This window comes from Poecilia latipinna, unplaced genomic scaffold (assembly GCF_001443285.1).
Source record: "Poecilia latipinna isolate Pla-1442-1.1 unplaced genomic scaffold, P_latipinna-1.0 Scaffold356, whole genome shotgun sequence".
In the NCBI taxonomy this organism is placed as follows: Eukaryota; Metazoa; Chordata; class Actinopteri; order Cyprinodontiformes; family Poeciliidae; genus Poecilia; species Poecilia latipinna.
The window spans coordinates 482,137-497,665 of NW_015112972.1; the positions used below are offsets into that span (position 1 = coordinate 482,137).

Consider the following 15,529-nt stretch of genomic DNA (forward strand, 5'->3'; position numbering starts at 1 on the left):
TCCACCATCCATCCATTATCCATCCATCCATCCATCATCCATCCATCCATCCATCATCCATCCATCCATCCATCATCCATCCATCCATCCATATAGTTTTGTTTCAAACTGAAAAAAGCCTGTTTTCTTTACCACAGCAGACTTGAATCAATCAGGCTTCATATAAACAATATTTTCCTGGAAAATAATAATAATACTACAAATAATAGTCACCAGCATCCAACAAAGAGATGCAGGCAGATGACAAGATGAAAGCAGATTCTCCCTGAGGAACCAGCAGCCCAGTTAAATCCCTCTTTATTACAGTCGGCATGGTAACCGCATACGCTGCAGCAACGGAAACATACAGACGAATTACGGATTCACACATCAAATCCAGCTGGAATGATGGCATCTTGTTTTTAGTTTTTACACAGTAAGGATTTATTTTTGAGCGTTCTCCGTGTGTTTTCAGGACGGCGCCTGAAGAGGCAGCAGCTGGAACGTTGTGAGTGCGACGGCTAAACCTTCCCAGTAAAATCCCCCGGCTCGTCTTCTGGAGGCCAGGTCTGAACATCTATCCTGCCTGTTTTCAAACTAAATACATAGTTCTGCCAAAAGACCATCAAAGACGACAACATTCACACACAGAAGCAGCAGCCCTGTTCAGCTCCATGTGAGGCTTCCATCTACTCTGCTTCTGTTTTCTGTCGTTGGTAAAAAGTTGATGGGTGAATATATTTACATTCTGCAGCAATAATAACTAATTATGTAAATGATTGACTGTTTTATATTTGGATTAAGTAATGAACACATAAAATCACACCAGCTTGGTACTTCATTTTATTTAGGGGTTTGAGAGTAAAGGGGGATAAAATGTGCTAATTTTTGATTAAAAGAAACAGAAATTGTTCACATTGTTTTCTGTTTTTCATTATTCTACAGTCCTGATAACATAAAGTGAAATTTGTTGACCCACACAGCTCAGGGGTCTGAAGCCTTTTTGAAGGCGATTTTTACAAAAGCATCCTTAAAACATCAGAGTACTCATTACTCCGATTTTTATTTTTATTGTCTGTTAGGTTTTATTTAGCGCCGTCGGCTCTTTGGGTCTTTCTGATCTTCTGCACTTTTTCCTTTATCATCATAATTTCAAACATTAAATCTGTTAAAGAATGAAAATGTGCATGAAAGAAGCTGACTGCTTTTAAGTCAGGAGAATATGACAAATGCAGCATTTCGTCTGATGGTGGTTGTCATTCGTTTAATGACTCATGTAATGTTACCCATTCAACTCAAAACGTCAAACTCATTCTGAGACATCTATTCACATCTGGCAGACGTGAAATATCTGCTCAATCCAGGACTGCAGCAGCCTCAGAGCATCCTGTGTTTTTACTGCGTTCAGCTCAGCTCGCTCTGAATATTCTGATCCTTCTGCTTCCAATGTGATCAGAACGTTGTGTTTTGTTGATAAAGTTTCATGTCTATATTAGTGAACTGTTTGGTGATTTAGAGCCACAGAAATGATGAGAAATGCAACATTTTATTGTAGTTTTCATATTAGAAGATGAGGAAGGGTTTGATATAACAGCTTTCACTTAAACTCTGGAAGGAGCCCAATTTGATTCATAAATCACAGCTTTAACTACCAAATGGAAAAGTTTACTTGGACTTTAGTTTCTCTTTAAATTGCTTTCCTAGACTTTAGATTGATCATAGCCAACCTTCATTCCGACATTAGTTGCTTTGGCTGCCAGCTGAACTGTGAAATGTTCCTCATGAGACTAAATAAATCAGTTAGTTTGGAAATCATGAAAACCTTTGTGTAATCCATAATTAGCAGTAAATTATTTTAATACGATCACCTGCATGAAATCGACACAAACATTATTCAACTGAAAGTTTGTGAATCAGCAGGTCATTGAATCTGTAAAACATTTTGGAGCCAAGTGTGCTAAACGTTTCCAATGCTGGAGGAAGCTCACTTTGAGCAGAGAGTCTCCACCTGCCAGACAACCTTTAGCAGAACAAACATCACCAGATGATGCAGAAACCCGACCGGAGCAGCAGAACCTTCTGGAAACACAGAGACGACCATTTTTATCCGGTGTTCTGTTTCTGATGCGTAAAGCTGAAGCAGGTTTCCTTGGCCCCCCACCAGGCCAAGCGATGCTCGTTTGTGTTTTTAGGAAATATATGTGTGTGTGTGCTTCATCTCTAAAGTTTACCTCAGCATGGACCACGCGCCTGCTTTCACTCAAACTGGACTCAGGCTGACCTGTGTGGATATTTACATGTTCATGTTTCTTTAGAGAACTCCACATCAAGGTAGGAGTCTAAAACCCGCCGCGTTGGCTCTGGTTGAGCAGCTCTACGTGAACCGCAGGAATAACTTGTCGTCTTTCTTTCAGCGGGTTGAGGGAGCGGTGAGAATGATTTATATCTGTGATTATGCAGCGTTTCCATCTCAACTCGCTGCCCAGCGTGTGGCGCTGTCTGCCCTGTAAAGTTCATGTCTGTGTCCCGGTTGGTCGGAGCGTTAGCGGCTAACGAACCAGCGCTAACCTCATCATGCAGGTCCAGCCCGGTGAGGAGCTTTAGCCTCGCCTCGATGTCACACTTTACGCTGGTTTTAGATTATTTCAGTTTTATTTTTAGCATTTTTCCGGTTACACGATGTACCAACCCAGATTAACTCGTCCTGCAGGGCCGGTCCAAGGCTGATGAGGCCTGGAGCAGAATCTGACTGAGGGGCCCCATCAGCAGCTCTAACTGTGTTGGATTTAATCTGGGAGAGGAGGAGGAGTTTAACTGGCCAACATAAAAACAATCAGTTATCATCCAGTTTACTTTTGTGTTTGTGGGCAAACAGCTCAAACTCAAAGACTAGTTGTGGGTTTAAATATTGTTTCCCTGATGATGTTTTCCAGCAACATGTAATTACCCAGTAATATTTTTACATTTCCTATCCACTTAACCTCTTAAATACAGAAACACGGCGGCCCGCCCCGACCGCCGCCGTGAAGGATGACGGCCGGTTTTATTTCTGTCTCTGTCAGAAATAAAAACTGATTCTTCCTTATGGTTTCTGAGAGATTCAGTCTGATGCAGTTTAATAAGTTTTATGACAAACATTCATTTCTAGTCGGTTTTTAAATCTGGTGTGAGTTTAATTATAGATATACATATGCATGCATGGATATGTGCTGGTATGTATTTTAATGTAATTGCATTTTCATGTGCAAACACGTGAATTTATATCTGGAGGCTTCGTCAGACTGAGACAGGTAAGAAGATGGGAGCCTGATCCTTACTACCGGCAGCCATATTGGAATACTAATGAACAGAAGAAGATGAACATCTGTTCATCTCCTCACATCTGCTGCTATTTACAGACTGACTTATTTCAGTTTTTACAATATCCACTTAGCTTATCAGCAGCTGAACGTCCTGAGCCACAGTAGATTCCTCAGAACAAGATAAGGTCAATTGGCAGCTTTAAAAAGCAGACTCTCTCTCACCTTATCTCCCTCTCTTTCTTCCAGAGTATTGCCTTTATTAGACACACAGCACTACAAGCAAAAATCCCAGCAGGCCTCTAAAACAGCCCATCCTCTGCGTCTGACAAGGAATAAATCACCTATTTCTGATAGGATCAGTCCTTTTCTTCCCCAAACAGCACCGCCAATATTTGGATTGTGTGGCTGCAAATCAATGGCACTTTCACAAACTCCTCCATAACAAGTTTTCTTTTTCATTCACATGATAAAAATCAACGGCCTGCAAATTCCCATGAATAAATTCTCAGAGTTGGAAAGTAAATAACTGGTGAACAAAGCGGCAATCTAACGAACAAAGAAACTGACACTTGTCAAAGGATCAGTGGGCAGAAAGAGCAGAGAGAACATCCAAACTAACAGGACGAGCGCGCGCACACACACACACACACACACACACACACACACACACACACACACACACACACACACACGTGCACTGACCTGGTAGGAGTCGATGGTCTCTCGGTCCAGTGAGCGGCTGACTGACACGTCTCCTGTCTCTGTGTCAATGGTGAAAAGATCATTGGGATATTGGTCAGCGCCGGGGCCTGTCAGTCGGAAGATATGGTGCACCGTCTTCTCTGTCAAAATTACCTGAAAACACACACACACACACAATCAGGCTGCTTTCTTCCATTAAAACAACCAAAAGTTAATCATTGAATTAAAGGCATCTCAGGTGACAGGAGCACCAGCCACAGGAAGCTCATGGTGAGACGTTAGCTTAATCTGCTGGATTATGGTGTGTGTGTGTGTGTGTGTGTGTGTGTGTGTGCGTGTGTGTGTGTGTGTGTGTGTGTGTGACAGGTTTTCTCCTGGCCAGAAGCAGATACTCACGTGAGACTGTGGTTTCCAGCAGAGTCGGGTCAGGCGGAGAGAAAAGCAGAGACACAAAGAGAGAAGGTCAGCATCCAGGAAATAAAAAACATTTATTACTGATTCATACAGGAACCACCTTCCACGAGTTTCACTGGGATTTCTGAGACCAAACAAATGAACAATCATTACAAATAAAATCTGAAAAGTGTGGTGGGAAAATAAATTCATCACCCCCTAATTGAAGGTAAAAGAAAGGCGTTGCTGCAGCTGAGAGTCTGAGAGGAAAGTTTCTACCAGACTGAAAACGGGTACAGCAGCACAATGCCCCGAACACAGCACCCCCACTGGGAAACATGGTGGTGGCAGCATCATACTGTGGGAGGATGGATGGAGCTAAATCAGGACAATCACAGAACAAAAGAAAGATATTATGGGATGGTTTAGATCAGAGGTGGTTTGTGGGTCAGGATGGTCCAGTCCAGTGGGTCCTGGAGGACAACAACCTCCTCAGCAGGCCAGTTTCTTCTTAGGCCTCTAACGAGCCATCATTGGATCCAGAGGAACTAAAACATGCTGGATGCCGGCCCTCCAGGACCCACTGGTCAAAGTCCAGAACTAAATCCAACAGAAAATCTTGAAAGCTGATGTTCTGAGTTTTTCTCCATCCTGTCAGACTGAGTGGAGAGAAACCAGAAACGGCTGAAGCATCACTTTGTGTTGCTCTGTCAAAGCCAAACAAATCTGTATTTATGTAACAAAATGTGGAAATCGTTGAAGGGGTGTCGTTACTCCGTTTGCTTTCCTCCGCTCAGATAACAGTCCAGGTGTTTGTGATCACACACAGAAACAAACCATGCTATGTTTTCATTTTAATTCCATGTGCATTTCCCGTCCATTTGCCAGTCTGTCCTCTCAGACTCATCATGTTTCCTCCAGCCTGAGCGCCCAGCAGGGTTAGCAGTGACCTCAGCGCCGCCGCTCTGAGTCAAGCATCTAAACGACCCGCTGCGGCGGCCGGAGGATCACAGGGAGGCGTGAGGTTGGTCTTAATGAGAGCACACTTCAATGGGACAGCAGCTGCAACGAAGGCCTTTCTGCTCCCCACTTGAAAGAGCATGAGACATGAAGCTGCAGCTTTACAGGCCGTGTCAGACAACGCTCCAACACTCAGAGCGCTCTGGCATTTATCTCCTCGCCCCGCTCCATCCCCCGCTGCTTCAGCTCTCTAATATATCCATTCCAACCTTCTGCAAAACTTCCACTCGTCTCTCCCAATTCATCTTTTTCCCTCCTCTCTCCTACACTCTTTCCCTTGTTTGCCTTTTAAAACGAGGAGGGAAGAAGAAAACAGAACTTTCTCTGAGCAAAACCCACTTTCTGAGACTACACTCCAGTTCCGGTCAACATTTCTCCTCAGCAGGAATGTGAGAGACAGCAAATATTACAACAGAACAGAAACATAAAGGCGTTCCAGCAGTAAGTGAGAGCGCAGACATTCAGACTTACATAGTTCAGTCCATTTATATAACTTATATAGTGTTTTTTCCAGTCATTTTGACCACTCAAGGTGCTTTACACTAGAGTCACATTCAGGCTGGTTAAGTGTCTTTTGGCAGGAGGAAGCTGGAATTGAACCTACAACCTTCCGATCACAAGATGACGACTCTACCCACAGAGCTACAGTCGCCCACCAAAGGTAAAAACTTAACTTAATCTATAATTAAGTCTTTAATCTGTCAAAACTATTCAGAATCCGTCGTTGCCACATTTTATTCAAGCTCATTAAGTTTGTGTTTAAATAGTTGAATCAACTTCCTCCTTCACCTTTTCCTTTTCATTAAGATGATAAAAGCAGCCGTTGCTACTATATGCGTTTTTGTTCATTTTAATTCATTTGTAACATTTTTTAAAATTTGTTTTAATTATGTCACATTTTCATATTTTTGAAGTGGTTATCAGTGCAGGTGTTAATTAGTATAGTATCTACAAATCTACACTCAATGAGTTGCTTTCATCTAATGCGTGTTCCTCAACTCTGTTTTGTCAGGTCAGACCCCCACTGGCATCATTAATGTTTATTCATGACTCCCAAATTGAAATATTATTGAGAATTTGATAATATTTCATTATTTATTAGTACAAACCAGTGGCACCAGCACTCTGCACTCAATCTGATTATCAAAACAAATTAATAAAATGAGATGCAAAAACTGAAATCTTAAGCTAATGCGACTCATTTTATTGTTTTAAGTCCAAGTTTGGTTTGTTAATTGAATTTATAACATTTAATCCAGACTGCAGCTGTGTGTGATTCTCAAAAGTGAGTAAATTGTAATCTTATGACGTGCGAACTGCTACACGAAGCTGCCTGAAAATGAGAAATGTTTAGCATCTTAAGTTACACTTTGGTATAGATTTTACAAAGAAGGACTTGCTGCTATGATGACTAAATAATTCATCTTAATCTTCTCCAGCCCAATACTCCTTTACTTGCCTCTGCCGCCGTTTTGTTTTCAGTCTCAAACGTCGCCATCATGGCGCGTCTGTCGGCTTCTTCTTCTCCTGGGTTGAACAAGCAGCCTGTTGACTAGCTGGAGCACTGCTGCCACCTACTGGCCGAAGGCTTGTTGTTTATAGGTCAAGCATGAGTAAAGGCTAAAGTCCTCAACGCACTCCCTTTACAACTACAGATCTGACCCATTTAATAAATGATCAGAACCAACGGAGGAATGAATGTTGAAGATACCAACAGAACCCGCCTCTCCACCAGGACCTGGAGCCAGAGGTTCTGGTCCTGCTGGACTCCTCCAGCGGCACCGGGTCAGAAGCTAGGCTAGCAGGCAAACATGACGGTCCAATTACAAATTTTCACCAAAATCTGATCTGTCCCACTTTCAAATGAGGAACATATGTCTCATTATTTTTCATGTATTTGCCTTTCTTGTTTGTATTTACCTTGTTTAAATAAAGTTTGATTAAAAAAATAAAAAAAATAAAAACTTTCATATGAGGAGCTAAATCATATGGTTTTCGAAGCGTCTGCAGTCAAAACGGTCATGTCACATTTTATCCAACTTTTTTATAACTGACGTCAGACATGCGTCATAATTCTACTCCAGAAGAAACCAGGCGATGGAAACAATAACGGCTGAAAATGATAAGAATGAAATAAATAATAATGAAATAAATAGTCGACATCAGCCAATATTACTTCCGTAAACAGAGCGCTGCTGTGTGACGTCTACGTTCTTCTTCTGCGCATGCGGGTCGCTTTGGGCTCGTAAACCGTTCACACAGAAGTCAGACTGCGACCGCATTTTATTAGCATGAACGACCACGCAAAAACAAAAACAAAAAATTGGATTAAAATAAAATAATAAATAAATAAGACTAAATAACTAATTTGATCATCTACACCTGCTGTGTGAATATAGACAAAGTGACCAGCTTAGCTCCAGCTCTAGAATAGAATAGACTTTATTGATCCCTAAGGGGAAATTCCTTATTCGTTGATAAGCTACTCCATCTGAGGTAATAAATATCAATACAAATATAACCATATGAAAGTGCAAAATAATTAATGTTGTAAAATAAAATAATCTAAAAAATATTTAAAAAGTAAAACAATGAGAGGAGTAACTGCTACAGGCTGCTACACTTAGCGCATGCATTAGCACCTATAGCCTTTAAAACAGTAAAACTCCAGCAGCACTCTCAGTTGTGGTTTAAAATCATTGCACATTTGCTGCTATGTAAAATATTTCTTCCAATTAGAACAATCTGAGTTGAAACCTTACAAAATGAAGAAAGCAGGGTGGAGTTGAACCATTTCAGTGGAATGACAGGAGTGGACCTCCTAGATGGAGGAGACAGGAAGTGTGAAAGATCAGAGCTCAAGACCAAGCCAGTTCACCAGAGGAGGAAGTGAAGTGTCAGGAGAAGTTTCCACTCTGCAGGGTGGAGGACTGATCATCAGCAGTGCACGCTCGCTCACACTCTGATGAGGGCAGAAATCTGCACCCAGTGGCTTTGTCTCCCCCTGCGTGTGTGGGAGGACTGATGGGGGAATCTCACCTCTTTCCATCAGCTCTCATTACCAGCCGAGCGCACATGAAAGCCTGTGAAGCTCAGCATCCTGCAGGAAGATGGCAGGGGGTGTGGCGACGCTCTGCCACAGCAAACACCTCACAGCGCACAGAGAAGCAGCAGCAGCAAGGCAGCGGACTGGGATCTGGGTTAAAGCCTGACAACGCCTCACACCGTCAGCGCTTCTTTCTGGAGTCAAGAAACTCAGAAAAATAAAAGCTGCTTCATGTCATGAATTCAGCCACAGACGTCTGTTAATATGAGGCAAAACCTGAAGATCTGACATCAGCAAACAGAATCATTACCTCATAAAAACACCTGAATATCCCCTTGTTCTGTTTGAGGAGAAATGACACGGTGTGTGTGTGTGTGTGTGTGTGTGTGTGTCTGTGTGTGTGAGTGTGTGGGACAGTTTTCCCAAGATAATTAAGAGAATCAATTAGACTAAACGAGGCCTGCAGGCTGCCTGCTTTCTGTTGCTCCTGTCTTGGATGAAGCTCTGATATCGAACGCCTCAGACGGTGACGAGCTCAACGGGGCTTCAAACGTTCCAGAAAAAACTGATCAGACGTTTAGTCGTCTAACAGCCGACAGTCAGCAGCAGGAGAGCCAGATCCCAGAGAGACGGCTGAGCTGATGCAAGTAACATCCAGGAAGATTCCTCCCATTACTACTTTAGCTGCAAACCAGACGGGCCCTCAGTGCTCTCCAAAACAGAACTTCACCTGGTCCGACAGGTGAGCCGGACCCGGTCAGGGTGAGCCGGACCCGGTCAGGGTGAGCCGGACCGAGCCGGACCTAAGACCCAACACGGTACAAAGAATATCTGCTCCATTGTCATAATTTAGTGAATCTTAAAATATATTAACGCATATTTACTGACATAATGATCTTTCACTGAAACATGGCAGCTCAGCATCGGGATATGGGGACATTTAGGAAAACGACCCAAACCAGAGCAGAGCAGAATCTGGTTCCAGGCCAACAAGATCAGCTTCACCATCCTGTGGACTCGTACAGGAAATGAATCCCTGGTGATGACGAGTTCTCTGTCAGTGCTTCAATCCGATCCTCCGACAGACCAGGACGTCTTTAAAAGCACACACACACACACACACACACACACACACACACACACACACACACACACACACACACACGTCTTTAAAAGCCGTCCTGGTCTGCAGCAGAATCAGTTTCCCTCTGATTCTGCTGCTTCTCACTTAGTTTCCTCCAGACGACAATCAAACATAAATCTCAAAATAACGAGATCTGAAGCTAACTTTGATGAGGTTTGTATCAGGCTATAAACCTCATTCTTATGTTGCTGCTGAATTTATTTCCTGGTTTTGTCAGTTAAATGTTTCCGTAAAATCGAACCTTTGCAACATTTAAAAGTTAAAACAATAAATTATTGTTACACACAAACATTTTCGTTCTGTTTCCCCAGACGAATGTCCAAGAGGTTAAAGAATCCAAACAGTCACTGAGCTGATAAACACGTCAATAAGAACCAATTTACAACCTAATGAGTCATTTAAAGATCCCAGATTACCCAGCATGCATCTCTACAGCTTTATTACCTTTATGTTAGCCTCATCAGGGAGGGAGGAAGTTTGGTCTAATATTTCACACTCATGATTTTGCTGCTCCTAAACTAAAACTGTTAATTTCCCAAGTGAAATCGGTGTGTTATTATTTATAGCACATCTATTTCACCCAAATGACTCGTGTGTGTTTTCGTCTTCCTTCAGTTGAGAGACGCAGCAGCGCTGAGGGTGGAGCGGCGGTACGCTCAGTTTTACCCCACATCGGATCACAAACATCCCAGGAAGAAACATTTCAACTGCTTGAGCTGTGACTGATTTCACTCTAAGATTCTCCAATTAGCAGAGGCTGAAGTGGGGAACATTTAAGCACATCAGTCTCGTTGCACGTCGAGCTGCTGTATGAGCTGCTGTGAGGCGTTTTCAGGCCCGGAGGGACGGCCGCGCACAGACCTCTGCATCAAAACAATTCCACAGCTGGCAGGAGGTGTGACACAAACAACAAGGTTCTTACCCTTCCCCAGTGAGCTGCACTGACAGCCGACCCACCTTCCTGCCTCCAGCACACACACACACACACACACACACACACACACACACACACACACACACACACACACACACACACACACACACACACCGCCTGCATTAGTGGAGTTATATATGCACACAGCCACACATGTCAAGTCGGAGCTCCTGCAATCTGGGCTCATCCTTCCTTCAAACTGCTTATCTCCCAGAGAGAGGATGAGAAATGAACGGCTGCCATATGGAAGTGCTACGTTGTATGAGAAGACGGAAAACTATTGGTGTGGAAAATCAATTTTGCCAAGTGGCAAACATATAGCTTTCTACAGGGTAAAATAGCCGGTATTATCCCGTCTCCTCATGCAAGGCTGAGTGTGGAGGAAGAGGAGAGGGATGAAGAACAAAGGATGAAAAGATAATCAAATTTGCAAATGCAAAGTGTTAAGAAGCAGGAATAAGTGATGGGGGAGAATATGAAGTGTCTTGTAAAAGGTGTGCTGCTGCAGCCTGGGAGGAAATGCAGCAAACGCCCTGCAGCTCCTGCTGGGCCCACAGACATGATTTACATTCCACAGGGTCTCCTGACTCTGGATCCACTTCCAGTTTGCCAGACTACAAATCTGCATGAATTCCCCAAAACTTCCCCTGAAGAGAGAGAAGATGCATGCCAGATGAAGTCAGTCCACCGATCTTCATTACCTGATATCTGCAGGCATTCGCTCGCCTCACTGAGCGGAACCGCATCGGTCTGAGCCACAGAGTCAGACTCCGGGCCGGGTCATGCTCCCTAGGGTCCAATTATCCGTCAGGAGACGGGGCAGCGTGGGTTTCTTCAGATGTTGGAGTCCGCAGACCGTCTGTCAGTGACCAGAACGGCTTCAGGCTTCATCCTCCATGCTGACTCTGTCACTGCAGCAGCCGTCCGACCTGACGTCATGAGTTTGGGTCGTGGGAGGAAGCTGGAGTATCCAGAGAGAACGCACCGGGAGAGCAAGCAAACCCAACGGTGCCGAGTTCGGAATGGGATCGGAGCGAGTTCTGGGATTCAGAACCAGGAGCTTCAACCCATCAGAAGCATCGACACAACTGTATGTCTGCAGAAATGGATCCATTTTCCAGTTCTTATGAGTCAAAGATTAGCTTTGGGCACTTATCGTATCGTTTATTATATCATTTATTGTGATAAATGTCTTATCATGATACCATTTTGATTTATTGTTATGATAAATTCCAATTAATGATGTTTAAAATGTCCTAATGCAAACTTTGCATCTGCCTCCACTGAAACAAACCACCTTTTGTTTGTACTTGTATGAAAAAAGGTCAAATTTTACATATGAGCAAAACAAAATACTGACCAGCAAAAAGCTTCACAAACGATATTCAAACAGCTTTACTGCAGCTTTCACATTAGTTTAAGATCGCTGAGTTTAAACTAAACATTTGACAAATTTATCCTCCAACCTGTCAGTAAAATCCCTTTTATATTAATTTTGTTTAATTTTATATTAATTTAAAGCTTTCCTGCTGTATGAAACATATTACAGTTTCATGAACTTTGTTTTTCTTTGGCTCATATTGAGAAATAAAGTTAAATCCTGTGAACTTGACGGACCCACTGACCCGCTCCAGGAAGGAAACTGGAATCTCTTGCTAACTTTTCTGAACCTCTAAAATCTGCTTCTATGAAAATGTAAGTAGGTAAAATGTAATGTTTGTGACTTGATCCAGCTGGTCTTTGCATGAACAGAAGGACATGAGTGTGTATTGTAGACATAATACACATGTATTTGCTGGCCTAGCTGCTTCAGGTCGGTTCTGTTCTGCCCTGAACGGGGCGAGCCGAGTCTCCACCTGCTCCAGTTCTGTCATCGCCTGCTTGTTGCTTTGCCTTCATGTAAAAACTCCCTGCTGTACAGCCGCCGGCTGCCTCTGGATCGGGATGTTTAGAAACTAAATCAGTGAAGAGCAAGCTGTCTCCATGATGCCATCCAGTTTACCGATTAGACACACCGACAGGTACCCTGTTAATTTCACACCCAAAACAAACAAATTTGATTTGAGGTCAAAAATATATCGAATAAAACGACAATAGGTGGGTCGAAAAAGAGTGTAGGCCTTTAAATGGTGACAGAGAGCAAATGAGACTCATGTCTGACCTTTTCACCCCAAACAACCCGATCTGCTCCTCTTCCAGATGTGGGACTAAATCATATCTGAGAGTTTAAAAGTGTCTGCAGTCTGAACGTCGATTTGATCTGATTTCTCCTTCACTAAAGTGAAACATGGTCAAAACTCAGCAGCAGAAGAATCCAGACGGTAAATCTAGACTGTGGCTGAAAATGATGATCATGAAGTGATGAAAGCAGTCTGAGTCAGTGAACGCATCACATCCCACCCGACATCCAAACAGAACCGGGTCAGAACCGGGCCAGAGGCTGCAGCTCCACTAAAGGCTGCTGTTAGCTGTTAGCTTCATCAGCTTCCTGCTGACCGTCTGCTGACCGTCTGCTGACCGTCCCGTCGCTCTCAGCAACTTTACAATCCATCCAGAGATGGCGGACATCTTTACTGCGGCGGCCATCTTTACTGCCGTAAACAGCAAATATTGAATCCTACCAGTAAACGAAGAGCAGAAGAGAGCCAGAGTTTGTTACCTTGCCGATGAGCCTGGGAAACGGAGCCCTCTGGTTCTCAGTGACGATCATCGGCGGGACGAGGAGCGCTCTCTTCGACCGGTACCGTAGCTTCTGGCCCAGAACCTCCTGCAACAGAAACATCTCATCAAGTTCCACCAACCAGCCTGCCTGGCGAAGCTACAACATCCCCTGTAATTCACCCAAAACCAGAACAAACTGGCAGCTGGAATCACACACAGTTACATTAACGTCCCAGAAGTTCATCAATGAACGACGTGTCCTCATAAAGCAAAGCAGCTTCTTCTACAGACTCACACAGTAAACATGAAATCAGCAGCTCTCTGAAATTAAATTCATACTTAATCCTGCATTCAGCTGCTGTGCAAAATGACAACAGCGGAGAAAAAAAGCAAAGCAAAAATAGAGGCTAAAATAAAGCAATGAGAGATGACACATTTGTAATAAAGCAGTTGCATTATTCAAGCAGATGGAGTCGTTCTGAAATGTTGCTTCGATCTTGGAAAACATAAAACACATAATCTTGTTTCATTTTCCTGCCTCCTGCTGCTGTAAACACAGAAGTAGTTTTAGAGTCTAATGTGGGGAAATGTTCCTCCGCTCCAGCAGAACCAGGGACACGCCGGGAGCCTTCCGCCTGGATATTGATGAAAATTGATGAAAATTACAGCCGACAGGGAGAAAAGCGGCCGGCCGAATCCGGGCTGCAGACACGGAGCTGCTGGACTCTCCAGTTTGACTTTTTATGGCTCAGATGTTTGCACTAAAACGGCTCCAGAGCATCTTAGGTGGAAACAGTTAGGACTCCGGTCATTTCATAAGAAGTTTTCTGTTTAAATAAAAAAAACTCTTAACTACATATGAGACTGATCCACACATCAAACCCAAAGAGCATCAAGTGGTTAATATTAATATCGTCCAAAGTAAAGAACCATGTTTTGGTCTTCAGGCTGTGGAGTCGATCAGATCAACTCTGTCAACATGCTGAGTTTCTACCAATCAATCAGATAAATGAAACTTCTGCAAACCTCGTACTAACAAAGCTACTGCTCAAACATCACAGACACAACGTAGACTCTCTGTCTGCACCGATGAAGAATCAAGTAATGTTTGACTGTGATGACTTGGATAGTTATGAATTGTTGGTCAGCAGCTCAGCCCCAGATGATCAGCTGATCATCCAACATGACTCTGTGCTGATGCTCAGGAGCCTGAACACGTCTCACCTGCCATCCATCAAACCAGGACCGACGGCTCACAAGGCGTTTCATTCAGATTCAGACCAGCAGTAAATGGCTGTTTAATAAAATAGCAACATAAGAACCTGGATGGCAGAAACCTCAGTCTTTTTCTGTAACACTGAAGACTGAGACCAGATACTGAGTCTGACTTTATTGTAAACTGTTTACTATGTAAAGCAACATTCAAGCAGAAAAACAACAAACTGTTGAGATTAAATTCTAGGCTGAAGGCATTTCCTGCCTGCTGCAGATTTCTGTTTATTGTTGAGCTCTAACATTAGCAGAGGTGGCAGTGTTTAATCCAAGGGAATATTTCTATTTATATGCTAGCTTACATGCTAGCATACCCGGCGAACCTTAAGCTGATGCTGCCCTTAAGTTCATTCTGCTGCATTTCAGGCTGAAATAATGGGAGTTTTATGCGCTGATGCATTTATAGCAAAGGAAAAAAATCAAGAGATTTGATTTTGTCTTTGTTTGATTCTCTCTCAAATAAAGACGAAATGAAACAAAGAATGTCAGAAACAGATAATTCAGTCTGGAGGACAGAGATCTTTGTGATTCTGGCATTTTTCTCTGGATTATTTATTCTGCTGCTCAGTGATTTGTTTGCTGTTCAATCGCTGACGACCTTTGACCCGACTCCCACTCCTCTCACCAGAACAGAGAGGTGAGAAAGAGGAGCGAGTCTTTTCCTCGTCTCACTGACCAGCAGCAAATTCAGGAGAGAAAGCATCATGAAAGTCCAATCACAAACCCAAGCCGAGCAGAACCGCCCAGAGACCCGGAGCGCCGGCTGGAATGACCTTTTTTTTATCGGACTCACTCAAGGGTGACCTCTGAAATGTCAGAGGCAGAAAGCTGACGCCAGACGAGAAGCTGTAAAACACGACGCTTCTGAAAACCACCGCAGATTAAACCGACAATTTCACATGAACGAGCCGGAGGGGGACTGTGCGGTCCGGATGTGAGCGCGCAGCAGCGCAGCATCACAGCATCGCATCGTCGCAGCATCGCTTCGTCACAGCATCGCAGCATCGCTTCGTCACAGCATCGCAGCATCGCTTCGTCACAGCATCGCAGCATCGCTTCGTCACAGCATCGCAGCA

At 43.5% G+C, this 15,529-nt stretch overlaps 1 protein-coding gene across 1 annotated transcript in view; it reads right to left on the reverse strand.

Annotated features, from left to right (window-relative positions):
• The window catches only part of cdh13 (cadherin 13, H-cadherin (heart)), a 319,277-nt gene that overhangs the window by 217,328 nt on the left and 86,420 nt on the right, over positions 1 to 15,529 (reverse strand). The window contains exons 4-6 of the mRNA XM_015036051.1: positions 13,180 to 13,287; positions 4,380 to 4,385; positions 3,984 to 4,136 (exon numbers count right to left, since the gene is read on the reverse strand). Coding sequence (XP_014891537.1) covers positions 3,984 to 4,136; positions 4,380 to 4,385; positions 13,180 to 13,287 — 267 coding nt within the window. The remainder of the gene's footprint in view (positions 1 to 3,983; positions 4,137 to 4,379; positions 4,386 to 13,179; positions 13,288 to 15,529) is intronic.